The 27,436-nt window shown below is 45.1% G+C and overlaps 1 protein-coding gene across 6 annotated transcripts; it reads left to right on the forward strand.

Moving 5' to 3' along the window:
• The first annotated feature begins 126 nt into the window (after positions 1 to 126).
• Positions 127 to 26,471, forward strand: ZNF18 (zinc finger protein 18). 6 transcript variants are annotated; one of them, XM_048226854.2, is made up of 8 exons: positions 170 to 214; positions 842 to 937; positions 11,669 to 12,173; positions 13,588 to 13,777; positions 14,208 to 14,296; positions 19,742 to 19,826; positions 20,712 to 20,819; positions 25,178 to 26,471. In XM_048226854.2, exons 3-8 carry the CDS (start codon positions 11,787 to 11,789, stop codon positions 25,954 to 25,956), a joined length of 1,638 nt encoding a protein of 545 aa, XP_048082811.1. In that variant the 5' UTR covers positions 170 to 214; positions 842 to 937; positions 11,669 to 11,786; the 3' UTR covers positions 25,957 to 26,471. The 6 variants fall into 6 exon arrangements, with proteins under 6 accessions (XP_026376805.1, XP_048082812.1, XP_048082811.1 ...); XM_026521019.4 differs by lacking the exon at positions 170 to 214 and adding an exon at positions 236 to 342; XM_026521022.4 differs by lacking the exon at positions 170 to 214 and adding an exon at positions 236 to 342 and having other exon boundaries at positions 20,751 to 20,819.
• Positions 26,472 to 27,436: the final 965 nt, after the last annotated feature.

Genomic DNA, 27,436 nt, shown 5'->3' on the forward strand with positions numbered 1-27,436 from the left:
AACGAACGACCCAAGCGCCCGCTGCGGTCGACCGCGAGTGGCCTCGGCGCCGGGAGGACGCGGGAGGGGCGGGGTGACGCGGGCGGCCAATGGGAGCCCGCGCCTCAGCGCCGGCCCCGCCCCACCGCGCCGGTCCGCGCCGGCGCCGGCGCCGGCGGCGCGCGCAGTCGCCCGCCTCCCGGAAGTGCGCCCGGAGTCGGCGTCGCGGGCCGAGGTGAGCGCGCGCGGGCTGGGCGGGCCCGGCTGCGGCCGCCCGGGGTCGGGCCTGGCGCCGCCTGCCTCCTCGCTGGTCTCGGCGGGGCCCCCGGGAGTTGCGGCGGGGCCGGCGGACGCGCGCCCACGGTCTCGGAGGGCGCGGGGACACGGCGGGTGCGGGGGAGGGGTGGCGCGGCCGAGGGCACTCTGGGGAAGTGGAGACGCCGCTGCCCGGAGCCGGCTCTGCGCCCCGGAGTCTGTGGACCCCGGATTCCCGGCCACGCCCCTGGACCGGCACCGAAACCGGGCCGCTTCCTCTGCCTTCCCCCAGAGGCTGGAAAGAAGGGCCCCGCGTGGGCCGCTGCCCAGAGCCTTTCTCCCTGGGGTGCTGTGGGCGTTGGGGAGGGAGAGTGGAGGATACCTGGGTGGGGATCGCTGCCCCGGCCTCTGGGACGCAAAATACCGGTGGACCCCAAACCTCACGGCGTTTGTGACAGTCCCCAAACCTGCCCCCCAAATTCCCCAACGTCAGCAGCTCTCCTCCCCAAAACACAGGCCGTGCTTGGAGCTTCGTGGGTTCCACTTCGGCTACCCCTTTTGAGCCCCCGAGGTTCCTAATCAGTCAACTCTGATACTTGCCTTGCAGGGGGATTGTGAGGATTAGAAATGGCATGAACAGGGCCTAATATGGAGCTGATACGTAGTGTTGGAGAAAAAATTACTCATATGCTCGTTAAAGACGGTAAGGCAGAGTTTATTCAGGGGGGCTACTACAACGCGGTTTTTCAGGAGCGGAGAGCAATTGGGCTGCACTCTGCAACAATGAGGAGTGGAGAATGATCGCCAGGGAAGCCCGGTGGGGGGGCGTGAGGGGTCAGTGGATGGAAAATGACTAAGAGGAAACATCCGGAGTAAAGGGAGTTCTGGCTGAATCAACTTGACTGGAGTTTTGTTGAAGGCGGGCCTGGGTGATACCGAATTTGATCGGATACCAGGGCTGGTCAGATACCATGGTTGATGTAGAATTTGACCAGCTGTCAAAGATGAGGGACTTTCCCTAAACTGGACTCAGCAAGATTCTTGCTAAAATGGGACTAAAAGGGCCAAGGCCAGATGTGAAAGACCAGGCCTTGTCAAAAAGAGGACTCCGGAGCTTGACTAAAGTTTGCTTAAGGAAAGAGTGTTTGTCAATATTAGGTACACAACAAAGGGCTACTTGTATTCATAGGTATAGTAAATATACTTTACCTAAGGGTACATTTTAAGTTCACTCTCATTTGTTACAGTTTTAATAACAGCTACACACTTGGGATTACTTGAAATGTTTTTCATAACAGGAGCAGCTACTTATGAAGTCATTGGAATATAAAGTACACCCTCTATAAAGTAATTCAATTTGGAATAATCGAGGCATTTTTCTTAGCATTTTGTTAGGATATAATTACTAAAATCAGATTTAAATGTTTTATAGGATTTATAATTTTCCCTAAATGTCATTTTGCCTGAATGTTTCCTTTTTTTTTTTTTTTTTTAAAGATTTTACTTATTTATTCGACAGAGAGAGAGAGACAGCCAGTGAGAGAGGGAACACAAGCAGGGGGAGTGGGAGAGGAAGAAGCAGGCTCATAGCAGAGGAGCCTGACGTGGGGCTCGATCCCACAACGCGGGGATCACACCCTGAGCCGAAGGCAGACGCTTAACCGCTGTGCCACCCAGGCGCCCCTCCGTAAATGTTTCCTAAAACATTACTGCTGTCTTCATTCAGGAAGCAGATAAATTTGAATGAGTCTGCCCATCAGTCTCTTGCTATGTGGAATCTTTCTACTTATTTGAAACTCAGGAGCCAAATAGATTTAGATAATGAAGGATGCTTGTATATTCTGTATGTGTGTGTGTGTATAAAATTTATTTTAAAGATTTTAATTTATTTTAGCACATGAGTAGAAGAGGCAGAGGGAGAGGGAGAGAGACCCCAAGCAGACCCCATCCTGAGTGCATGGAGCCGGAACCAGGACCCCATCCCAGAACCCCGAGATCATGACCTGAGCCAAAACCAAGAGTACACTGCCCAGCTGACTTCGCCACCCAGGCACCCCATTTATTTATTTATTTATTTATTAAATAGACCCTGTGCTCAACAATGCGGGCTTGAACTCAACAACCCTGTAATCAAGAGTAGGACACTTGACTGACTGAGCCACCCAGATGCCCTTTATTCAATATTTTAACATATTTATTCAAAACTGTACATTCTTTCTCTAGAACTTTAATGGTTACCTGTACATTTTGATATTGTTGTATTTTCACTATCATTCAGTATGAAAACAGTTTAATTTCCGGGATACCTGGGTGGCTCAGTCAGTTAAGCGTCTGCCTTCTGCTCAGGTCGTGATCCCTTTGTCCTTGGATGGAGCTCCAAATCGGTCTCCATGCTGGGAGGGGGTGTGGGGCTGCTTCTCCCCCTCCTCCCCTGCTGCGCGCTCTCTCTCTCTCTCTCAAATAAATAAATCTTTAAAAAAGGAAAGAAAACATTTTAATGTCCATTGTGATTTTTTCTTTAGCCATGGTTTATATTAGTTATTTGATAATTTCCATATATTGGCATTTTCTAGGTATCTTATTGTTACTGGTTTCTAATTTCATTCCACTGTGGTCAGAGCATATATACTTCGAGATTCCAGTCTTTTGAAACTTACTTATGCATATGGTCTGCTTTGGTGAATGTTTCATATGAACTCGAAATGAATGTGTATTCTGCACTTGTTGAGTCTGAATGTCCATTAGATTGAGTTGGTTTATAATGTTCAGATTTTCTGTAGCCTTACTGATTTTTTTTTTGTTGTTGTTGTTCTTCTCCTTCTATCAGCTATGAGGATTTGTCTCTTTAGACCTACTATTAGGTACATACACGTTTAGGGTTTTGTGTTCCAAATGATTGGACCCATTTATCGTAACGAACTGTTCCTCTGTCTTTTTTTCTTGAAGTCATGGTCGGATACTAATATAACCATACCAGCTTTTGTATGCTTGCTGTTTGCATAGGATGTCTTTCCCCCATTGTTTTGTTTCCAAACTTCCTGTGTCTTTAAGTATTAAATATCTCTTGTAGACACCCTATGGTTGGGTCTTTCTTTGCTAAATCTGGCAATCTTATAATTCAAATGTTTAGTCCATTTACATTTAATGTGATTACTGATAAGGTTGTGTGTTAGTCTACCATATCGTCTTTTTTTTTCCATTTGATCTTTCTGATTTTTATTCTCTTGATCTTATTGCATTCTGGGGTAGTGAGTGTTTTTTAGGACTCCTTTTTTGGTTTTTTTAGCTGTACTTCTTTATATAATATTTTTACAGCTACCAGTATGTATCTTTAAATTATCAAAGTTTTGGGGTGCCTGGGTGGCTCAGTTGTTAAGCGTCTCGCGGCATGATCCCGGGCTTCTGGGATGGAGCCCCGCATTGGGCTCTGTGCTCAGGGGGAAGCCTGCTTCTCCCTCTTCCACTCCCCTGTTTGTGTTCCCTCTCTCGCCGTCTCTCTCTGTCAAATAAATAAATAAAATCTTTAAAAAAAATTATCAAAGTTTACTTTAACTTATTAGTCTACTTTAATATTTGTACCACGTTATACTAAACAATTTACATTTCTCATTCCTGCCTCTTCTTTAACACCTTTACATTTCCATTTTGTCACTCGACTTTTAGCACCACTCACTTTCCACTTCCTGTTCTTCATTTAGCAATTCATGAATGTAATAGCCTAACAACCGATTAATTCCATTTACCCACCCCTTTGTGCTGTTTTTAAATATCTTTTTCTTCTACTTATGTTCTATTTACACACTGTTGTTATTTTTCCTTTTAATAGTCAGTTGACTTTTAAGGAAGTTAGAAGAAGTAAAAGCATAGTGTTTCTATATTCACCATATATTTACCATTTTTGGAGATCTTCATTTGTTTCGGTAGATCTTCGCTTCCTTTCAACTGGAAAGGTGTCCTTCAGCATTTCATATAGTACAAATTACTGTTGAGAGGCGCCTGGGCGGCTCAGTTAAGTGTCTGCCTTTGGCTCAGGTCATGATTCCACAGTCCTGGGATCCAGCCCCGTTTGGGGCTCCCTGCTCAGTGGGGGGCCTGCTTCTCCCTCTCCCTGCACCGCCCGCCCCCCTTGTGCTCTCTCTCACTATCTCTCTTTCAAATGAATAAATAAAATCTTTAAAAAAAAATCACTGGTGAAAAATTCTAGCTTATTTATCTGAAAAATATCTTCATTTTTTCATTAAAATGTAATTAACATAGAATGTTATATTAGTTTCAGGTTTACAACATACTGATTCGACAGTTCTGTACATTACATGGTGCTCACCACAATAACTGTAGTCACCATGCAATGTTATTAGAATATTATTGACTATATTCTCTGTGCTGTGCTTTTCATCTCTGTGATTTGTTTGTATATATTGTATAACTTGTTATAACTGGAAGTTTGTATCTCTTAATCCCCTTTATTTATTTTGCTCATAACCCCCACCTCCCTCCCCTTTGGCAAGTATCAGTTCTTTGTATTTAAGAGTCTGATTTTTGTTGTTGATTTGTTTGTTTTGTTTTTTTTCATATTCTACAAATAAGTGAAATCATAAGGTATTTTTCTCTCTCTGTCAGACTTATTTCACTTAGCAAAATGTCCTCTAGGCCCATCCATGTTGTTATAAATGGTAAGATTTCGTTCTTTTTTAGGCCTGAGTAATATTCCATTGTGTGTGTGTGTGTGTGTGTGTGTGTGTGTGTGTGTGTGTACCACCTCAGATAGTGGAAAATACTATTGGTATTTTGCTAGAGAATGCACTGAATCTGTGGATTGCTTTGGGTAGTATGGGCTTTTTAAACATTAATTCTTTCAGTCCATGAGTGTGATACATCTTTCCATTTATGTTTTCTTCAGTTTCTTTCAACAGTGCCTTAGAGTTTTCAGAGCAGGTCTTTCACCTCGTTGGTTAACTTTATTCCTAGGTATTTTATTCTTTTACATGCAATTGTAAATGGGATTGTTTTCTTAATTTCTCTTTCTACTATTTCATCATTAGTGTATAGAAAAACAACAGTTTTCTGTATGTTAATTTTGTATCCTGCAACTTTACTGAATTCATTTATCAATTCTAGTAGTTTTTTGATGGAGGCTAGGGTTTTCTATGAATCCTGTCATGTCATTTACAAACAGTGACAGTTTTACTTCTTCCTTACCAGTTTGAATGCTTTTTATTCCTTTTTCTTGTCTGATTGGCATAGCTAAGACTTCCAGTACTAGTGTTGGATAAAAGTGGTGAGTGGACATCCTTGTCTTGTTCCTGATCTTAGAGGAAAAACTTTCAGTTTTGTTTTTTTTTTTTTAAGATTTTATCTATTTATTTGACAGAGAGAGACAGCCAGCGAGAGAGGGAACACAAGCAAGGGGAGTGGGAGAGGAAGAAACAGGCTTCCAGCGAAGGAGCCTGATGTGGGGCTTGATCCTGTAATGCTGGGATCACGCCCTGAGCCGAAGGCAGACGCTTAACGACTGAGCCACCCGGGCGCCCCAAAACTTTCAGTTTTTTTTCCACTGAGTGTGATGTTAGATGCAGGCTTTTCATAGATGGCTTTTTTTTTTTTTTTTAATAAAGATATGTTCCCTTTAAGTCCACTTTGTTGAGCGTTTTTTATCATGAATGGGTGTATTTTGTCAAATGCTTTTTCTGCATCTATTGAGATGATCATATGGGTTTTTTTCCCTTGTTAAATGTAATGTGTTACATTGTTTTATGAATATTGAACTGCTTGATTGAGGTGAATGATGTTTTTAATGTATTGTTGAATTTGGTTTGCAAATATTTTGTTGAGGGTTTTTGCAACTATGTTCATGAGAGATAATGGCCTGTAGTTTTCTTTTTTTTGTAGCATCTCTGCCCGATTTTGGTATTAGGATAATATAATGCTGGCCTTGTAGAATGAATTTGAAAGTTTTCCTTCCTCTTCCGTGTTTTGGAATAGTTTGACTTCTCAAACTATACATATCAACTCTTCTTTAAATGTTTGCTAGAATTTGCCTGTGAAGCCATGTGGTCCTGGACTTTTGTTTGGTGGGGGTGTTTTGATTACTAATTCAATTTCATTACTAGTAATTGGTTCATTCCAATTTTCTATTTCTTTTCTTGTCTTTTTATGATATGTTAGTCACCATACAGTACATCATTAGTTTTTGATGTAGTGTTCCATGATTCATTGTTTGCGTATAACACCCAGTGCTCCGTGCAATACGTGCCCTCCTTACTACCCATCACCGGGCTTGCTCATCCGCCCACTCTCCTCCCCTCTAAAAATTTTCTATTTCTGAATCAGTTTTGGAAGGTTGTATGTTTCTAGGAATGTATCCGTTTTTTTTTTTTCCTAGGTTGTCCAGTTTGTTGATACATACTTTTTCATAATACTCTTTTGTAGTCTTTTGTGTTTCTATGAATTATTTTTCTTTTTTCATTTCTGATTTTATTTATTTGAGTCCTCTCTCTCTCTCTTCGTTTATGAATCTGGCTAAAGGTTTATCAGCTTTTAAAAAAGATTATTTATTTTAGAGAGAGAGAGAGAGAGCACGCACAAGTGCGAGTGGGGAGAAGGACAGAGGGAGAGAATCTCCAGTAAACTCCCCACTGAGCGCGGAGCTCAATGCAGGGCCTGATCTCAGGACCCATGAGTTTATGACCTGAGCCAAAACCAAGAGTTGGACATGTAACTGACTGAGCCACTCAGGCGCCCCAAGGTTTACCAATTTTGTTGATTTTTTCAAAGGACCAGCTCCTGATTTCGTTGATGTACTGTTGTTTTTGTTTTAGTTTCTATTTTGTTTATTTCTGCTCTAATCTTTATTATTTCCTTTCTTCTACTGGTTTTGGGTTTTGTTTGTTCTTTTTCTAGCTCCTTTAGGTGTAAGGTTAGGTTGTTTATTTGAGATTTTTCTTCTTGTTGTAGGACTGTATTGCTATAACTTCCTTCTTAAGAACTGCTTTTGCTACATCCCAAAGATTTTGGTCCGTTATGTTTTCATTTGTCTCCATGTATTTTTTGATTTCCTCTTTGATTTCTTGGTTGGTGTATTGGTTGTTTAATATCATGTTGTTTACCCCCATGCGTTTGTGTTCTTTTCGGATTTTTTCTTGTAATTGATTTCTACTTTCTGTTGTGGTTGGAGAAGATGCAGGATATGATTTCAGTCTTCTTAAATTTATTGAGGCTTGTTTTGTGGCCTAACATGTGATATGTCCTGGAGAATGTTCCAAGTATACTTGAAAAGAATGTATCCTGCTGTTTTTGAATGGAATGTTCTGTATATATCTCTTATTTCCATCTGGTCTAGTATGTTGTTCAAAGCCAGTTTCTTTGTTGATTTTCTATCTGGATGATCTATTCATTGATGTAAATAGGGTGTAAAGTCTCCTATTATTGTGGTATGACTGCCAATTTCTTCCTTTATATTTGTTAATATTTGCTTTATGTGTTTACGTGCTCCTAGGTTGGGTGCGTAAATATTTAACGGTTGTTACATCCTCTTGTTGGATTGATCCCTTTATATAGTGCTCTTCTTTGTCTCTTATTACAGCCTTTGTTTTAAAGTTTATTTTGTCTGATACAACTATTGCTACCCCGGCTTTTTTTTCTTCTTCACTTCTGTTTGCATGGAGTATGTTTTTTCATCCCTTCAGTGTCTGTCTGTATGTGCTTTGGGTCTGAAGTGACTCTCTTACAGGCAGCATATAGAGGAGTCTTTTTTTTTTTTTTTTTTTTAAATTCACATTCAGTTATCCTGTGTCTTTTGATTGCAGCGTTTAGACCATTTAAAGGAGTTGTTGATAGTTATGTATTTGTCGGTATTTTGTTAATTGTTTTCTTGTTATTTTGTAGTTCTCTTCCTGCTTTCTCTTGCTCTCTTCCCCTGTGGTTTGATAGCTTGCTTTAGTATTATGCTTGGATTCCTGTCTCTTTATTTTTTGTGTATCTATTATTGGTTTTTGATTTGTGGTACCTGCTGGTTTCATATATAATGAGTATAGCAGTCTCTTTAGTTGATGGTTGCTTAAGTTTAAACACGTTTTTCTTTTTTTTTTTTTAAAGTAGACTCCACACCCAGCATGGACCCTAACACAGGGCTTGAACTCACGACCTTGAGATCAAGACCTGAGCTGAGATCAAGAGTCTGATGCTTAACTGACTAAGCCACCCAGGCGCCCCAATTTTGAACGCATTTTATTTATTTTTTTTTAAAGATTTTTTATTTATTTATTCGACAGAGAGAGAGACAGCCAGCGAGAGAGGGAACACGAGCAGGGGGAGTGGGAGAGGAAGAAGCAGGCTCATAGCGGAGGAGCCTGATGTGGGGCTCAATCCCACAACGCCAGGATCACGCCCTGAGCCAAAGGCAGACGCTTAACCGCTGTGCCACCCAGGCGCCCCCCTTTTTTTTTTTTTTTCTTAAAGATTTTTTATTTATTTATTCGACAGAGATAGAGACAGCCAGCGAGAGAGGGAACACAGGCAGGTGAACGCATTTTAAAAGCAGATGTCATTATTTTAATTCTGATCTTTGAAAGATGTTTTTATTGGATGTGGAACTCCAGGTTGATGGTTCTTATTCTAGAATTTGCATTTGGGTCTTCTTAGAATTTCTGTTTCTCTGTAGAAGGTCCCCGTCCTCTCATTATGACTACATTTTTCTTGCAGTCCTTGGGCCATCTTTGGGTTGGTTTCTCTTGACTATTTTTCCCATGACTCTGAGTCATATTTTCATGTTTTTAAATGTCTAATAATTTTGGGTTACATCTCGGATACTGTGGGTGGCACATTGCAGATGCTAAGGATTCTGTTCCTCCCTCTGAAGAGTACCGGGTTTTGTTCTAGTTCTAGCGTGCGGTGGGATTACTCACTGAGCACCTTTGACTTGAATTAGCTTGGTTTTGTGCCTTGTTAGGACAGATCTCTGGAAAGCCCAAAGTGGATCCTGAGGCCTTCGAACTTGATCAGACTAGACCAGTAGACTGGATTTCCTCTGCGGCTCTTGTGGTTTTAGGCTCTTTTAGGGCAGGTTTAGAGTACGTCTTATTCTAGGGTATGGTCTTTACCTCTAACATGCGGCCTTTCTGGTATTTCAGGATACTTTGGGTTTTAGTGAGGTCTCTCCACTCTCAGTGGTCAAAAACTCTCATACCTCTCATCTTTTTTTTTTTTTTTTTAAAGATTTTATTTATTTATTTGACAGAGAGAGACAGCCAGCGAGAGAGGGAACACAAGCAGGGAGGTGGGAGAGGAAGAAGCAGGCTCTCAGCGGAGGAGCCTGATGTGGGGCTCGATCCCAGAACGCTGGGATCATGCCCTGAGCCAGAGGCAGACGCTTAACGACTGCGCCACCCAGGTGCCCTGATACCTCTCATCATTGATTGGCGTTTTGTATTTCTTTTGCTCCTAACCCTGTAGCAGCTGCTCTCTGTTAAATCTTGCATAGTTTCACCCTGCTCATATGCAGTCCCACCCTTGGCTCACAGGGAAACCCCACACAGACTTCTGCCTGACCACTTCCCCTGCACCCCGTCACAGCTCCATTCTCTCCACTGCCCTGTTCTTGAGAGTCCAGATACGAAAGCAGCTCCAAGTTCTGATCTCTACCTCCTCAATTTGGTGAGACCACTGAACTCTGATTGGACTCCACCGTCCTGCACTGTTGCTGGGGAAATTGTCCCCGTGCAGAAAGCCAGGATGATCTTGGATCTCACCTCCTGAGTTTTTCTTCCCTTGGGGATTTCATTCTTGTCTGCCTCTTGTCTAATGCTTGAACAGAGTTGTCTTATAAGTTTTCTCCAGTGGGTGGGCCAGTCTGTGCTGCCAGTTACTCTGCCATGGCCAGAAGCCGAATTCCCCAAACACGTACTTACTGAGCACATAATATACACCTGTGTAACACCCTGGTTTCTGTACGAATATATGAATGAAATACGTGAGTTTCTTTTTGAACTAAAAATAAATGCACTGAGATCCACATGAGAAACACTTAATATTGGGTTAATACCTTTTACCTCACTCTTTCCTTTTTTGCTGGAAACATTTTGTTTTCTTTTTTTTAGTTTTAAGTGATTTTCTGATACGGGATAAATTGCTTGAAGTGCTAGGGATGAAGGCATTCCTTATTATACCTCAAGGAAAAAGTTGCTTTTATTTATTTTCAGGAGCGAGCGTAAGAGCAAGTGGCGGGGGGAGGGGCAGAGGGAGAGAGAGAATCCCACGCAGTTTCCACGCTGAGCGCTGAGCTTGATGCGGGGCTCGAGCTCATGACTCCGAGATCATGACCTGAGTTGAAACCAAGAGTTGGGTGCTTAACCACTGAGCCACCCAGGTGCCCTGGAAAAAGTAGTTTTTATGTTTTCTTTTTATTATCTTTTAAAATTTAAATTTAATAAACATATAGTGTATTATTAGTTTCAGAGGTAGTGTTCAGTGATTCATCAGTTGTATATAACACCCAGTGCTCATTACATCACGTGCCCTCCTTAATACTTGTCACCCAGTTGCCCCATCCCCCCGTCCCCAAAAAGCAAGTTTTAAAAGCCAGGAGTGTTGTACTGATCTCTGATGAAGCCAGGCAGATTAAACGATTGGGTGTGTTTGCTTGTTTGTTTTGTTTTTATTGTTGCAGTTAGTGTTATGGAGAAATGATGACCTGTGGCTCTTTAATAACATTCAAGGGTTGACCCAGTGATCCAGTATTAGGATCTTATGCAAGAAAGTTAAGTAGAAATAGTACATGATTCTTTAAACATTTCTCAATGCAAACTTTGTCATTTAGTATTTCTTTTCACTGTCTTAGTTCTTGTCTTCTAAATGTTTGTACCGGTCGCCGTAAAATGGTTCTCACTTAGCTCAAGACCATAGGAGTGTTTTTGAGGTAGTTATTGTTCTAAGTCCTCTTTAAGCCCAGGGTTGCAAATTTCACTTGTCACAGGTTGTTCCTACATTCCCGAATAGTCCAGTTTTCCATGTGACACTCAAAAGAGGTCACCTAGAAATTTCATCGCACCTTTTGGGGAAAAACCAATTTGTTCTCTTCAGCCTCCTCTTTGTTACGGGAGCATCAGATTACTTCAACATTAGCTTTTATTTCTAGGGCGTCGATGTCTTCATTCAGCTTTACTTTGTTTTAGTCTGCGAACGTACGGGTGCAGCTAAGAAAGTGTGCAGAAGAGCCGTTTGCTTGGGAACCAGTAGTGAAAATACTTCACGTGGTGCATTTCATTTTTCTACTTGGTTTGCACATTCGAAGACTGAGAGGGAATGTCGTAAAAAGCTCAGGGTGATGATGCCAGTTTAGATACAGTATTAGCGATTTGCTTGGTCAACTTTACAGTCTTTCTCAGGTGGGGCGTGTGCGTGCACTCTCACTGATCACGTGTCCCTCTCCTCTTCCCAGCCCTGGCTCTCCCTCCCTCTCTAGCGCCCCTGTGAGAGCCTCAGTGAAGACTTGGTCCTCCCCAGTGACAACTCCGCCCCGGAAACACTTCACCTAAAAGGACTTGCCAAGCCAGAGGATGCCGGTCGAGCTGGGGCAGGCCCTGGTCCTGCCGCCGCTGCTGGCGAAGGCCGAAGACTCCCCGTTCTCCGGACCAGATGCTGCCCCTCGAGGGGAGCTCTCTAACCCCGAAACCGCACGCCAGCTTTTCAGGCAGTTTCGTTACCAGGTGATGTCTGGGCCTCACGAGACGCTGAGACAACTTCGGAAGCTCTGTTTCCAGTGGCTGCAGCCAGAGGTTCACACGAAGGAGCAGATCTTAGAGATCCTCATGTTGGAGCAGTTCCTGACCATCCTGCCCGGGGAGATCCAGATGTGGGTGCGGAAACAGTGCCCCGGCAGCGGAGAGGAGGCGGTGACCCTTGTGGAGAGCTTGAAGGGAGACCCCCAGAGACTGTGGCAGTGGGTAAGCAGAAAATCTAAGCTGCCAGTGACGCACAGGGCTCCTCTGGGGTCTTTACCGGGTGTGTTTGTCTTTTTTCTGACCCTCGGTGTATGTGGTTTTCCACACTAACGACCGGTTCTCCAATTTGCCGATACCAGTGAGGTGTCTTACAATTCAGTTCAAATCTGACACTAATATTCTGGGGTTGGCAGACCCAGTGGGACAAAGGTCAGTCTCACAAGGCTGTTCCCATTTCAGTCACCAAGCACGAGTCACCCAGGCCAGCTGTACTTGAGACTGATGGGCTGTACATTTGGAGGTTCCCACAACCCCCTCCTCAGGTTCGTTAATTTACTAGAATGACTCCTAGGAGGAGACTTCCGTGGCGTCTCTGGACATGCCATTCTCCCAGCACTTCTGTGTGGCTACCAGCTCAGAAGCTCCCTGAACCCCACTGTTTAGGGGATGTTTTGGAGGCTTCGTTACTTAGGCATGATAGATTAATCATTGGCCGTTGGTGATTGAAAATTTCCAGCCCGTCTCCCTTCCTCAGGGGTTGAGTGTTGGGGCTGCGAGTTCGGTCCTCTGGTCACCTGGTTGGTTCCTTTGGTGACCAGCTTCCATCTTGAGGCTATCTGGGGGCCCACCGAGTGTCACCTTCTTAGCATAAACTCGGGTATGGTTGAAAGGGGCTCATGATGAATAACAGAAGTTGCTCCTATCACTCCTGTCGTTCAGGCAATTCCAAGAGTTTTAGGAACTCTGCCAGGAACCTGGGACAAAGACTAAATACATATTTCTTACTATACCACATCAGTATATCCCCATATCTCACCTAATTCTTTTTTTTTTTTTTTTAAGATTTTATTCATTTATTTGACAGAGATAGAGACAGCCAGCGAGAGAGGGAACACAAGCAGGGGGAGTGGGAGAGGAAGAAGCAGGCTCCCAGCAGAGGAGCCTGATGTGGGGCTCGATCCCAGAACGCCGGGATCACGCCCTGAGCCGAAGGCAGACGCTTAACCACTGTGCCACCCAGGCGCCCCATATCGCACCTAATTCTAAGCCTCTCTGACTCAACACCTTCTCGTCATTACAAATAGAAGATAAAGCCTCTTGTCCCATTCCATCTTTATACTAAGGTGTTTGAGACGTTGTTTAAAGGATACCTGAGTTTTAATTGGTGGAGACTATCCCGTAGAAACACATTATTAATGGCACGTTCAGAGTCTCCCAGGCCTGATTCAGGCCTCAGTTCTTGGCCCCTCTCCGGATGTTTTTCTCACAGGTTCCTGCTGGTCTAGACAGAGAATCTGGTTTTCCCTACCTCCTGTCCCTAAGGACTGCCTTATTATCTGTTCTAGAGTGTGAGCTTTGTTTCTTTCAGAACCCCTCAGTCCGGATCTCTCCGTAATTAGTAATATGTGGTCTCTAGATCAGCATCCAGGTTCTAGGACAGGAGATCTTATCAGAGAAGATGGAATCTGCAAGCTGCCAAATGGGGGAAGTGGAGCGCCATCTTGAAGTGGGGACTCAGGAGCTGGGACTTCGGGACTCACCGTGCAGGCCTCTGGAGCCTCCGAGCCATCCAGTGAAAGAGGAGTCTGACATGGAACAAGAATTAGGTGAGGGGCAGTTACTTGTGGTGGTGTGTGGTGCTTTCTTGGGGAGTTTTGGGGACTGTAGTTAGTAGGCCTAAGAGTGAGTTGAAAAGGGTGTGCTGCTCAGATGAGGGTATTTCTGGAAAGTTTGGAAACAGGGTAGACCTAGTGAGTTGCTCTGATTCAGTCTGTGCATCTCCTTTATGACTGCGCCAGACCATTTGACTGTTGGTTCCAAGGAAGGGGGAAGGAAGGAGGGGGAAAATACGGATGAGGCTGTCTGGAAGGTTGTGGGGAATTGGAGTTTGTTAGGAAGGTGAACACGAGTCTTGACATCATGGACGCTGGGACAGGCATCAATTCTCATTTGGGACGATTTTCATCCGTACCCTCCAGGGAGTGGTTTGCAATGACATCTTTCTAGAATCTTCAAACTTCCTGTTCCTCCTTTCAGCGATGGCTGCCCGGCCTCCCGCCCCACCAGAGGAAAGGCTCATCAGAGACCAGGACTTTGGAGCCTCCTTTCTCCAAGCAACACCTCCGGTGAGCTGGCTTCCTGCCTCTCTCACCCCAGAGATGGGCTTGAGGGTGTCAGCAGTCAGGAGGATGGAAAGGGGATGCGTTCTCAGAAGCAGAGGAGAGAGGACAGCCTAGCAAGGACAACAGGAACAATACACGTGGAATGAAACCCGAGTCTCAGCGTTTCCCTCGAGGCAGAATGTTTAGTAATTATCTTGATAATGGAATCTGCATCCTGGAAAAGGTGGCCCTCTCGTGTCTCCCTTTTCCTGTTCCTCTGGTTATGCTGAGAAAAGGCTCTGTTTCATTTCCTGGTCTAGCCTCGCCCATAGGATTCAGTCTGAGATTTTGAAAGCTTCTATCTAACGTGGGACAGGTGGCCTCCCCCAACTTTACGGAGGCATAATTGACGAACAGCAAACTGACCGTATTTCAGGTGTACAGTTTGATAAGTTTTTGACATATACACACATGTGTGAAAGCATGACCATAATCAGGGTGATAAACCTACTTGTTACACCCCACGGTTTGCTTTTGCCCTTTTGCGATCCCTCCCTCCTGTCCTCCACACTCCCCCAACCCTGAGATCCTGAGGCTACCACTGAACTGCTTTCTGTCACCATACATTAGTTTGCATTTCCTGGAATTGTGTATAAAATGGACTCATGCCATCTGTACTCTTCCCTTTGTTTTTCTGCATGTAATGTATTTTTCACGCTGCTTTTAATATTTTCTCAGTGGTTTTTAACAGTTGGACTGTGATGGACCTGGGAGTCATTTTCTTCATGTTTCTTGTGCTTGGGATTCTTTGGGATTCTTGGATCTGTGGGTTTATAGTTTCCAACAAATTTGGAAGAATTTTGGCCAGTATTTCTTCGTTCGTTTTCTGTCTCCCTTCCTTCTCCACTTCTTTGTGGACTTTGAGAATAACACCCCCTTGGCCTTATATAATGGTAATGCGCAGACATGTGCTAGATCTCTTGAGGTTGTCCCAGAACTTACTGATGGTCTTCTCTCTCTCTTTTAAAAAAAAAAATCTGTTTCATTTTGGATAGTTTCTGTGTATGGGTGTTCAGGTTCACTCATCTCTTCCAGAAAGTCTAATGTACTGTTAATCCCACCCAGTGTAGTTCTCACCTCGAGATGTTTGAATTGGGGCTTTGTTCTATTTTTCATGTCTATACTTAACATGTTGGGTCTTTCCTACACCTCGAACGTGCAGGATGTGGCTAAACCATCTGTGTTAATGTCCTTGTCTACTAATCTATCCCCTGTGTCATTTCGGAGTCAGTGTGGGTGGATCGATCGATCTCATTTTGAGGTGTTTTCCTGCTCCTCTGCGTGCCCAGCAACATTTGATTGGCTGTTGCGTGTTGTGCATTTGACCCCGTTGGGTGCTGGGTATTTCGACACTCCTCTAAACGGTGTTGAGCTCTGCTCTGGCGTGTGGTTGAGTTACTTGGACGTAGTTTGTCTTACGGCCCCCGAGAAGTCTCACTTTCCCACTCCCGAGGCAATACCCTTCCGCATATTCTCCCTGAGGCTGCCTGATGTACAGGGTGTCTTGGCTGGAGGACAGAAACTCTTTCCAGCACCGTGCAAGCTCTGTTTCCTCCATTTCTTTTGGGGGATCTCTCCCAGACTTGGGGGGGACCCTCTGTATGTCTCTGGAGCTCTCTCTCGGTTCAGCTCCCCACTCTGGTCTTCTGCCCTGCTAACTATAACTCCCTTCACCGCCCCAAACTCTGAGCTCCTTCTGCCAGCTCAAGGGGGAGGGGGCTGCCTGCCTCCGCCCGGCCCCCCTGCCTCTGTTTCCTGGGGTGCTCTCTCCAGGCAGCAAGTTTGGCTGGTGCAGGGCTCACCTAATTGGTTTCCTCACTTTCAGGGATCTCTGCTCTGCCTACCAGGTGATGTCTGCGAACCGTTGTGTCATGTATTTTGTGCTCTTTTTCGTTTGTTTCAGGCGGGAAGGTAAATCCAGTCTCTGCTACTCCATCTTGGCTGTGAGCAAGTTTGGGAACAGGAAACAAATAAACACTGAAAACAAACACACTGAAAAGTTGTGTTTGATTAAAAATGGTTTTTCTGGAAAAACACTGTTTCAGTGTTTTCTCCCTTTGGGGAGCCCTTTTTGGGACTTGCCTCCTGAGGTACTTGGAGTGAAGGTAAAGGTAGGGAAGCCGGTGGGTGGTGCTTGATGTGATGCTGAAGCCGGGTTCGAGCCTCAGCCTCCCAGGCTCAGAGATGTAGAAGCAGAATGCTGACTTCACAGTTTACCCCCGGGGAGAGGGCTGGGAGGGGCTGGGAGAGGCACAGACCCTTTTAGTGACTCAGGGTACCTGTCTTCCTACTTTCCGGACACCTAGAAACCAAATTGTTAGGCAGGAGGTTTCATAGTGACAACGATTTGGATATTCTGTGAACTATTTCAAGCAGACATGGAGGATTATTGTCGCCGCTGTAGTAAGTACAAAGTGTCTGTATGAACGGTCTATACAATTTTTGAACATATTCTAACAAGTAGAATTAAGCTTTAACTATACATAACATAGCAACATTAACCATGACTTGTTTTGGATAGCTCAAATCAAAAGACTAAAAAATGTTCAGTATTTCCGTGTGTGTGTGTGTGTGTGTGTGTGTGTCTTTCCCTATACTGAGCAGATCCAATCCCAGTATCCCTGCTCCAAACTCTAACAAAAACCATTTGCATCAGAAGCACCTTGATACTGAATGGATGCTTTGTGAAGTGAAGGGAGATATTAAAATAGATGTAATCACTCCCTCGGATCTCTCTTCTAGGTTAGGAGCTTCGTGAATGATGCCAGAATAGTGAAGTAACGTCCCTGCACAGTGGTCCTTCATTATCAGGCACTGTGTCTGAGTCAGAGCCTCACGTAGATAGACTCGGGGATGCATTTACTCGTGTTGCTGTGTTTCCAGCTTTCGGGAGAGGAACTCAGTGCAGAGAACTCTGTGCAAGTGCCTTGTGCAGTGTCTCACGGACCCACAAGGTGGTGCTGTCTCCACGCAAAATCAAGATACGTTTTTCTCAGAGTCCATAGTTCTGTCCTTCCAGAACAGGAATTGAGATTTTTTTCCTCCTCTTATAAAAATGAGGAAAAGGCAAGATGGGTGCAGTTGTGTCTTGCCTGTGGAGTCAGGGCTTTCTTCACGCATCCCTAGCTTCCTGGCAGGTCCTCGAGTGAGTGTGTGGCTTCACGTGGAGGTACGCTCTTTAGAGTCCTCCCGAAGCATCTTTTCTGAGTTTTGAATGAGCTGATTGTGGCCCTTGGGGATTTTGGTGGCTGCACTCTCTGTTGACTTGTACTGTCCTTGGGTGCGGTCCTTGGGTTCCACCGTGGTGCCCATGGAGCTGGCCGTGTGTCCAGCAGGCCAGGCATCCGAGCAGCCAGTCCTGTGCTCGTGGGCACGCCCGTTACTCTCTGCAGCTGCCGAAGCAAGGGTCTGTGTCTTCCGATCGAGAGGACCGAGGGGTCGCATGTTCGGCAGACTGGTTATTTGCTCAGACTGGCTGCTTTCAGGAGGTTGTTCAGGTAGCTTCACTCATAGATTAACAAAGTAAGCTCACAACTCTATGTATTCCTTTAATAAGCAACAATTCTAAATTGAAATTCAAATTAAAAATGTGCTTATAGTTAATACTTAAGTATATGGTAAAATATATTTGAGTCACTTTTCACTTTTTTTTTTTTAAGATTTTATTTATTTTAGAGAGAGCGCTAGAGCGTGAGCAGGGGTAGGGGCAGAGTGGGAAAGAATTTCAAGCCAAGCCCCCCTCAGGCCCGGTCTCAGACCCTGAGCCTGTGCAGAGGTCATGACCTGAGCCGAAATCAAGTGTGGGGCACTTAACCGACGGAGCCATCCAGGCGCCCCCACTTTTCATATTTTTACCCTAAAAAAAAATCCAACCCATCTTTTGCTTTTTAAAATTTTCACTTAGTTATCTGCTCATTGCAGGCTTTCAGTGTCTTCATTCTTTTTCCGGTCTTCCGCTTCCCTTTGGGGTGCTGTGGGGCAGACTTGATCGAGGACCGGGAATGGCTTCCCTGAGTAGATCCCTGTGTCATAGGAGCATCTCATTTTCTTATTCGTCCTCCTCAGTTGTGCTCCCTGTAGCTGGCTATTCATGGTAATAATGGATGTCTATCGGCTTTGCGGTTCCTGAAAGTGTACAGAACCCCTTCATTTCTCTCTGCAAACCCTCGGTGGGGAGTCTGGGAGACCGAGTATCCCGTAGACCACTTGTGCAATAATCACAGTAATAAATGTATCACTTCCTGAGGAGTTATTTGCCAAGGGCTTCATTTCTCCCGGACAACGTATATCGGGTGCCTGCTCTGTCCTGGGCATCGTCGTGGGGACTGAGAAAGTACAGTGGGGAGTCCTTTTCTCATGTAGCTCACACGTTAGTAGGGGCAGCTCTTAGAGACTTGTGCGTGTGTGTGTACACGCACATACATGTAAATAGTTGATAAACTGATGAATGCTAGCAATGAAGACTACAACATGCTGTGAAAACGAGTGACGCATTATTTGTTAGTTTTCGAGTTTCGTACTCTAATCAAGTGAGGACGGAGACTCAAAGATGACGTAACTTAAGATCTCAGGTAGTCGTGGCAGATCTGAACTTAGAACCCGTGTGTCTGACAACAGGGGCTGTGCTATTTATGAGTCACGCTGCTGTACAGACTGAGTCGTTCACAGTCAGCTCCTCGGTGGGAACATTGGAGTTTGAATTCACAGGAGACTCCCGTTAGGCAGCGTTCCCAGTTTTGAGTCTCTAGTCTCCAGTTTCCTAGGAAAAGAAGGGCGTGTTTTGGGGATAATTGAGGGATACCTGGCTCCAGAGAACCCACCAATTTTCCACGAAGCAGGTGGAAAACGGGTCTAATGTTAGACCGTAAACTCAGAACCATTGGGGGGTTTCCAGGTGGGCACGGAGGCAGCGTCTATCTCTGCTCTGAATCCACTGATCTGTGTCAGGGAGACAATGCACTTGACTTCCTTGTGGGCTCTTCCCACCTTTTTGCTGATTTGCACTTGCATTTCCAACAAATTCCCTTTTAATTTCTTTTCCCTCTTGAATTTCCAGATTTTAATGAAATATCGGGACTATCAGGCTCCTACTGTTCAACGACCTCTATTATAAGCACTGAGTTAAAAAAAGAAAAAAAGGACAGTGTAGAAGAGGCCTCTGCCTTCTCTCTGTGTCCTTCACTCTTAAATATGTGCAACTGGAAAAAATCCAGAACTTTAAAACCTTAATGTTTTCTAAGCAGGGCAAGAAATAGTGACGTGGAGACTGTAGTTTTCCCCTTGGCCTCTTCCGGTGAGCCACCTCCCATGATTCTTTAGATCTTCTGCTGGCCAGGCCGCTAGGGCACGTCCCTGTTTTCCTCTAGGTGGGGAAGGCTGGGTCACAGCCCTGTATTGTGTGCTTTCTAGGAGCAGTGGAGGCACCTGGATTCCACGCAGAAGGAGCAGTACTGGGATCTCATGCTGGAGACCTACGGGAAAATGGTCTCAGGAGGTGAGGGCATGCACTAGTGTGACGGGAGGAGGTGGTGAACATTTCCCGTGTCCCGTTAATGGTGGCTGCTCCACTAGAAGTTCCCTGGTTGAGGGAGGGCCTGAGGGGCACGGCTGAGTACAGAGAGAGCAGCTTAGTGAGAGCCCTGAAAGGATTCTGTGCGCCCGGAACTGTCATGGCTGCATTCCACGTAGTAACTCCCCAAATCTACGAGATAGGTGATGGTCTTCCCATGTTGGAGATGACCAAAGTGAGTGGGAGGTCAGGCCACGTGCTCACTGTTAATGTAGCTTGTAAGCGCAGAGTTAGGACAGAACTCAGTGTGGCTGACTGAGTCCACGCTCTGTGCCACTAAACCGTACTGTCCCAACCAGCCATGGGTGGGGCCCAGTCATTGGCCTTGTACCTGCCAGGTGGTGTGGAAGCCCTTCTGGTCACCTGTCCAGACTCTTCTTTTTTGTGACCTTCACCATATATCTTGGTTATCTTGTGAGTGCTGATGTCTTAGAAGCTCGCAGTAGCTCCTAAGAAGATAGGAAGCTCCTTCTAAGATAATTTTTTTTTTGAAGATATTATTTATTTATTTGAGAGGGAGAGAGAGAAAGAGAGAGTGAGCATGAGCAGGGGAGGGGCAGAGGGAGAAGCAGACTTACCGTTGAGCAGGGAGCCAGATGCGGGGCTTGATCCCAGGACCCAGAGATCATGACCTCAGCCGAAGGCAGATGCTTAACCAACGGAGCTGCCCAGGTGCCCCTTAAGTGTTTTGAGTGATCTCCAGATCCTTCATATTTCCCTTTCATGGTCAGGTTGTACCTTGAAGGACACAGCTTGGTCCCCCAGTTCTCCCCATTCATCTAGGCTTCCTGTTATCTCTCTGGATGCCAGGCATTTCCAATTCCAAGTCTGATCTGACTAATTCAACAGAGTATGGGGAAGAGCTGGCAGGACTGCACCTTCACGTTGGCGAGAAGATCTCAAGACCCACCTGCATAGGTGAGTGATCTTTCATTGGGCCTGAGCCCTTTCTGACCTCCTGTCATTAAATTGGAAGTGGTGGGGGACCTGTACTAGGACCTGATGTCTGTGACATGGACTGTAATGAGCCGTGATCTGGTCAGTCCAGAGTGCGGAGGTTGGGTCTCCTCATCTGTGGTACGGGGCTGTCGGTACGTACGTATGTCATGGAACAGAGACCACACGTTGGTCTTCAGTCTGCCTTCAGTCTTGTCTGCCACGACAGCTTGCTTTTTCACAGAGAGATAAGATTAGGGCGGGTGGATACCAACGCAGATAGGAGTCGAGTTCCGCTACAAAAAGGTGATGTTAACAGCAGTTATTGCCCTTCCTGACTCTTTCGTTTTTCTTCTTTCTTTCTTTATTCTGGTTCTAGTGAAATGAATACTAATTAAGACAAAGCAAACAGGAAAACATGTTTAATCTCCAAGCACTGAACTTTCACTAAACAGCAGCAACGGCAAACACTTCCTATAAATCGTGTATTTTAAGACTGGAGAGGAAGAGATACGTGACCTTGTTCTGTTGTAATGTAGCAATCACCCTTTGTTCGCTGCACTCTGTTTAAAACATTGCAGTCACATAACACCTACCCCTCATGCTTGCCTGCACACCCCCCCACCCCTTCTCCGTAGACAAAAGATCCCAGCACCGTGGAGGAAAAAAAGGACCAGGGATGACAATTATTTGACAAGTCCTTCTTTCTCCCCAGTGCGATTGAATTAATAATTTTCCTTTGCTAATATATTACAGAGACAACAAGCATCAAATGAAACATGATTTTAATTCTAACCGATATATTTATCATAATACTATTTCACAAGGATTCCTTTGGAGCAGTATTTTTCAAACTGCGTTTCATGACCAATCAGTGTATTGTAAAATCATCTTATAGGTTGCAACTGGCATTTAAAAAATTGCAATGATAAGCCTGAATAGAACGTACCAGAATGCAGATAGAGAAAATCAAATGTCAGGCTAGGTAGCATTTCAGGGAATTTTTGTTCCAGGTATGTGCGTGTGTTCTGTATTTCAGTATAAACATGTTTCGTACTGTGGGCGGCAGACAAAAGAAGTTTGAAAACACTGCTTTAGAGGTTGTTGCAGTAGGATTTTTGTTTTAATAGATTTTATTTTCTGCAGCAGTTTCAGGTTCACAGCAAAATTGAGTGGAAGGATCAGAGATTTCCCATATGCTCCCTGGCAGGGGGCTGTTATTTGTGATATATGGTGATAGATTTGTGATGATATATTTGTGATATATGGCTCACATATCCCCACTCATTCTTTTTTTTCCCCTTCTCCTTCAGTCCACCTGCTGACATGGTCCCATTAGATCTTACCTTGAAAGAGACTGCGGAGCATCTATAAAGCTAGCCTGCCTTAATAGGGCAAAGAAATGCCATTGTCGGTTCCTGAAAGAGAGGCTATGTGGGAAGAGAGGCCAGGGAGGTAGGCATGTGCAGGGTGGACTGGAAGGAATGCTTGAGGAACCCCGTGGGAAGTCGATGCCAGAGCCGGGCACGCAGGGATGGGTCCCGAAAGGGCTCGTTCCATCTAAAAGACGCAACAGGTAGCCAGTCTAACAGATGTGGACTCACACCAAGGGGGCAGAAGTCTTGAGAGAGAGCATGTATGCTGTTTGTTTGACCATACGGGAGACTGGGTCCTAGTTAAAGCAGGCCAGCAGGGGAGTAAACCTCAGGAAGCCATATACTCACCTTTATCAAAATCCCAAGGGATTCCCCCCCCCCCAAATTATTTGGGAAAATGAATCTTCAGTAGTTATCTGGAAGAATACTGTAAGAATACAAAAGAGTCTTGGAAGAAGAATGTTTCATCAACATTAAATCTCAATATTAAAAGCCTGTCATTTTAGTCTGGCTGGCTCAGTTGATAGAGCTTGTGACCTGATCTCGGGGGTCATGAGTTTGAGCCCCACGTAGGGCATGGAGCCTACTTAAAAAAAAAAAAAAAAAATTCTGTCATTTTAGAAAGGTGCAGTCGTTAAAATGATGGGATACTGATCTAAAAATAGCCTCACAGACCGATGAAACAGAAAAGGGAGCCTCGGAAGAGACGCTGGTGTGTATGAGGATTTAGCATGTGATGGAGGAAGAGGGAGCGCAGATCCATGGGAAGAGCTGTTCTTCATGGAGCAGTGCTCTTTGGGAAGAGGAATCGGTTTAAATTTGATGAAAAAGATGTAAAATATGAAAATATGAAGGAAGTGGGTGAATATTTGATTCATGTCTGGGGCGGGGAAGATTTTACCAGTATAAAAGCCACGGAAAAAAACTGTTAAGGAAAAGATTAGTAGATTTGAGTATATTTAAAAATAAAAACCCCCACAATTTACACATATACATAAATAACCCCAAACATAAATAACCCCAAACAAAAGTAAGGTAACTAAATTGGTGAAAAACATTGTTCATTAACATGACAGGTAAATGATGATTTTTCTTAATATAGAGAGAGTTAACGCAGGTTAATAAGAAAAAATGACTTTCCCAATAAAAAAATTGGCAGCAGTCTTATGAAAAAGAGCTCATAAATGTGAAAAACTTCATCCTTTATTAACTAAAGAATTAAAATTTTTAACAATGAAAAACATTTCTTTTCACTGCTCTCCATGGCCAATATTTTAGAAATATTCAGTGCTTAAGTATTGAGGGTGCTCCTTTGCTTAGCCCAGCTGCTCATAGCAAGGGAGGGGATAGTCCTTCTGGAGATGGATTTGCCAGTCAGCGTCAGGAGCCTCAGAAAGAGCGTTCACGTCTGTTGATGTGGTATAACCCTTCAGGGAATGTGAAGTGGTCAGAAATGTGGGCAGCGGTGGACGAAGACAAAATCACAGCATTATCTATAGCCGTCAGACCACAACAAACAGCTCCGATTTCCGCAGAATTCCTTCAGTAAGTCATGTGCTTACTATTAAGTCTGGTGACGTCTCTGTGATGGACCATTATTGAGCTTTAAAATGATATTTATCAAGGCTTCTTTAAAGACAAGAGAAAAGTACCTTTGTCACTCGAGAGGAATGTGTTCTAAGGGACTGTGAAGTAACCAGTCAGATCTAAGTCGTGGGCAGATTCCTGGGTCTGTAGCAGATAATGTGAAGACACTAAAACAGGAAAGAGAGCGGTACAGAGCTTCCTCAGATCTGCAGGAAGAAAGTCATTGATACAAGCTGGAAACAAATTCTGCCACCAAAGTAAAAGCCTTTATGTATTATTTAGTGGTAATAACCAAAAACTTAGAAAAATAAAATCTTTTTTTAAAGACTTTTATTTATTTGAGAGAGAGGGAGTGCGGGAGAGCATAGAGGGAGAGGGAGAAGCAGACTCCCCGCGGAGCGGAGAGCCCCAGGCAGGGCTCGAACCCAGAACCCCGAAGCGCTTAACTGACTGAGCCACTCCGGTGCTCTGAGAAAAACAAAATTATCCCGGTTAATCCGAGTTGGTGAAGCACACGGGAATGCTGCATTTGGGCCCCCAGACTGAGGGATCCACTTCTCTGCCACAGCCTCACTGTGTGTTAAAGCCACAGTAAAGTGACACATTAGTGCGTTTCAGGAAGTTTTAGGTGACTTGTGAATGGGCGAATCCATGTGAAATTGGTAAATACTGCCATTTACAATTTAAATGCCACAAAGCCAGGTATGGAACGGTGTATACAATTATGATACCAATTATGTAAAAAAACCCTACGCACATACATACATACACACACGTGTATACGTTAAACAGCGGAAGGAAATGGAGGATCATGGTTGCTACCTCTGGGGGGTATGATCGAGGTTGATTTGGTTTTCTTCTGTTTTTCTCTCCAAATTGTTTTAGCGATAAGACTTATGTTTTATGTGTAACCAGATAAAAACGAATCCTTTTTCAAAGGAACACCTTCTAAAAGACACTTGTTTTTCCCGGGCCTTAAGAAATGCATGCTGCTCCGGGCGCCTGGCTGGCTCCGTCGGTGGAGCCTGCGACTCTTGATCTTGGGGTTGTAGGTTCAAGTCCCACGTTGGGTGTGGAGAAGACTTAAAAATAAAATCTTAAAAAAAAAAAGAAATGCTCATTTACTGGGACGGGCGGTTGGCGGGCCCTGTGTGCACCCCCTCTGCTGTCAGACGTTCTCAGCTCCTGAGCACTTAGCCTGGACCCCAGCAGTGAGTGCCAGGCGCTCTGGCGGGATGATATTATCCTTCCTCACTCACTGATGCCCTCTTGACAAGAAGAGGTAATGTTTCATGATGACCTTCTTTTTTGACATACGAGTTAGAAAACAGGGCATCCCATTGATTGAATGATTTCAAAGCTTCTTTCTTCTTCCAGGAGACAGGCAGGAGAATGACAAAGAGAACGTGAACTTGGAAAATTGTAGAGGCCAGGAAGCTTCCGAAGTCTCCTGTCAAGCGTCAGGAGAGGCACCTTCACAGGCCTCCTTGGGCGGCCTCTTCAGTGAGGATGAACCGAGGTGCTTTGGAGAAGGGGACAGTCTCCCCGAGGCTCTGGAAAACCTTCAGGGTGAGGGGCCCGCGGGCCAGCTCTCACCGCACGGCAGGAATTCTGGGAAGCAGCATTTGGCTAATCCCCATCCAGAAGAACTGTCCCTGCTGTGGCTGGAGGAGAAGAGAGAGGCGTCTCCGAAAGGGCAGCCGAGAGCCCCCATGGCCCAGAAACTCCCCACCTGCCGGGAGTGTGGGAAAACCTTTTATAGGAATTCTCAGTTGGTTTTCCACCAAAGAACTCACACCGGAGAGACGTACTTTCAGTGCCCCACCTGCAAAAAAGCCTTTCTGCGGAGTTCAGACTTCGTGAAGCATCAGAGGATCCACACGGGAGAGAAGCCCTGTAAATGCGATTACTGTGGGAAAGGCTTTAGCGACTTCTCGGGGTTGCGTCACCATGAGAAGATCCACACAGGAGAGAAACCCTATAAATGTCCCATCTGTGAGAAGAGTTTTATTCAGAGATCCAACTTTAATCGACATCAGAGAGTTCACACAGGAGAGAAACCTTACAAGTGTTCCCGCTGCGGGAAGAGTTTCAGCTGGAGCTCGAGCCTTGATAAACATCAAAGATCCCATTTAGGGAAGAAGCCGTTCCAGTAGTCAGGCTCTCTTAGCCCAGTTCTGGCTCTGGTCTGTTTAAAAATACTTCGTTCTGGCTGGAGCGGTTGCAGCTCTGAAAGACCGGCCCTGTTCTCCCTCTGTCTCTCTTTTTTTTCATGGAAGAGAGAGGAGAGGCACCTGAACACGGCTTTGGACTGGGAGGACGTGGTGGCCTCCGGGTTGGATTTTGCGTCGGTTTATTTTCTTGCTTCTGCGTCAGGAGAAAGAATAATCTTCATCTTTCAGCTCATTTCTTGTTTTGGATCCTCGGGGAAAAAAGTAGCACTTGGAAAGCTTGTTTTACAGCTGCCGTGTGGGGAGTTTAACTGGATTAGCCGGAGTTGCTCCTCATGGGAAGGCCCTCAGGTCAGCTCTTTAGGTTGAGGGTTCTGGAACAGGTCTCCTGTTCCAGAAGGGGCCGTGGAGAGGGCCAGCGAGCTCCCGTGTGGTGTTTGTCAGACAGGTACAAAATTAACTTCGGGTGTCCCTCGTTTTAAATAAACTTCTTAAAGGCACTCCCTATCTTATTTGTGTCTCTAGTGGCGACTGTGTTTTAACTGTAACTCAGAGTGCATTTTCTCATAGAAGACCCTAAGTGGTGGTTGAGCTTGGGGTCTTCCCGTACAAACGTACCAAGTTTATCAGTCACCTGGAGAGTAACAGGAAATTGCTAACCCGGTGTCCAGGTGCGAGAGCGCGGTCAGTGCTGGGCATTCTTTCTCTCAGGTAAGTGTGGCACCCCTGGGGTCCTGAGCTCACCTCCCACTTGCTCACCTGCCTCAACCCGCCCCTCTTTCCCTCTTTCTCCTGGCTGTCAGTTTTCCAAAGTGTTGTGTGCTTTTTTTTTTTTTTTTAAGTAGGCGCCATGCCTAGCATGGAGCACAACTCAGGGCTTGAACTCACGACCCTGAGATCAAGACCTGAGCTGAGATCAAGAGTCGGACTGAGCCACCCAGGCACCCCTAAAATGATCTTCATTATCTCATTTGTTCAGTAGGTGTTAGGAAGAAGTCAGTAGTAGTGATCTACTTTCAGTTGTGTCTGGAGGTGTAACAAGTATATCTAACCGGTGCACTTGTCCTTCCCTCAAAATCACATGCCCCACAGTGTCCTGCTCGTCCGCCTTCCCTCCATCTTGGTCCTCCTCTCGCCTCTTATTTTGCTGTTGCTGAGGACCAGGAAGGATGAGGCTCGTGAGGAGGGCAGAGCTGTCTCCCTGCAAACAGGTTAATCCGTAGGCACAAAACGGTAGGTTGTTGGCAAGTATGTTACGGGTTGAGGAGGAGAGACGAAACTCAGGGTGGAATTCCCGGATTCAAGAGGAATTTGTTAACTCCCTTATGGCATGCAGGTGAGGAGTAAGGCCTCTCATTAGGGGGTGCGGGAACCACAGGGCAGGAAGCAGGAAAATCATGGTATTGGTTTTGTATTCGGTACAGCAGAGATTTGTAGGGTGTTGGGATTTGATTGATTTGACAGC

Source organism: Ursus arctos, unplaced genomic scaffold (assembly GCF_023065955.2).
Source record: "Ursus arctos isolate Adak ecotype North America unplaced genomic scaffold, UrsArc2.0 scaffold_14, whole genome shotgun sequence".
In the NCBI taxonomy this organism is placed as follows: domain Eukaryota; kingdom Metazoa; phylum Chordata; class Mammalia; order Carnivora; family Ursidae; genus Ursus; species Ursus arctos.

Coding starts and splice junctions, on each gene's coding strand:
- ZNF18 (XM_026521020.3), top strand. CDS start 11,787: ATGCCGGTCGAGCTGGGGCAGGCCCTGGTCCTGCCGCCGCTGCTGGCG. Junction 14,297..19,741: donor TTCTCCAAGCAACACCTCCG/GTGAGCTGGCTT, acceptor TGTGCTTTCTAG/GAGCAGTGGAGGCACCTGGA. Junction 20,820..25,177: donor CTCAAGACCCACCTGCATAG/GTGAGTGATCTT, acceptor TTCTTCTTCCAG/GAGACAGGCAGGAGAATGAC.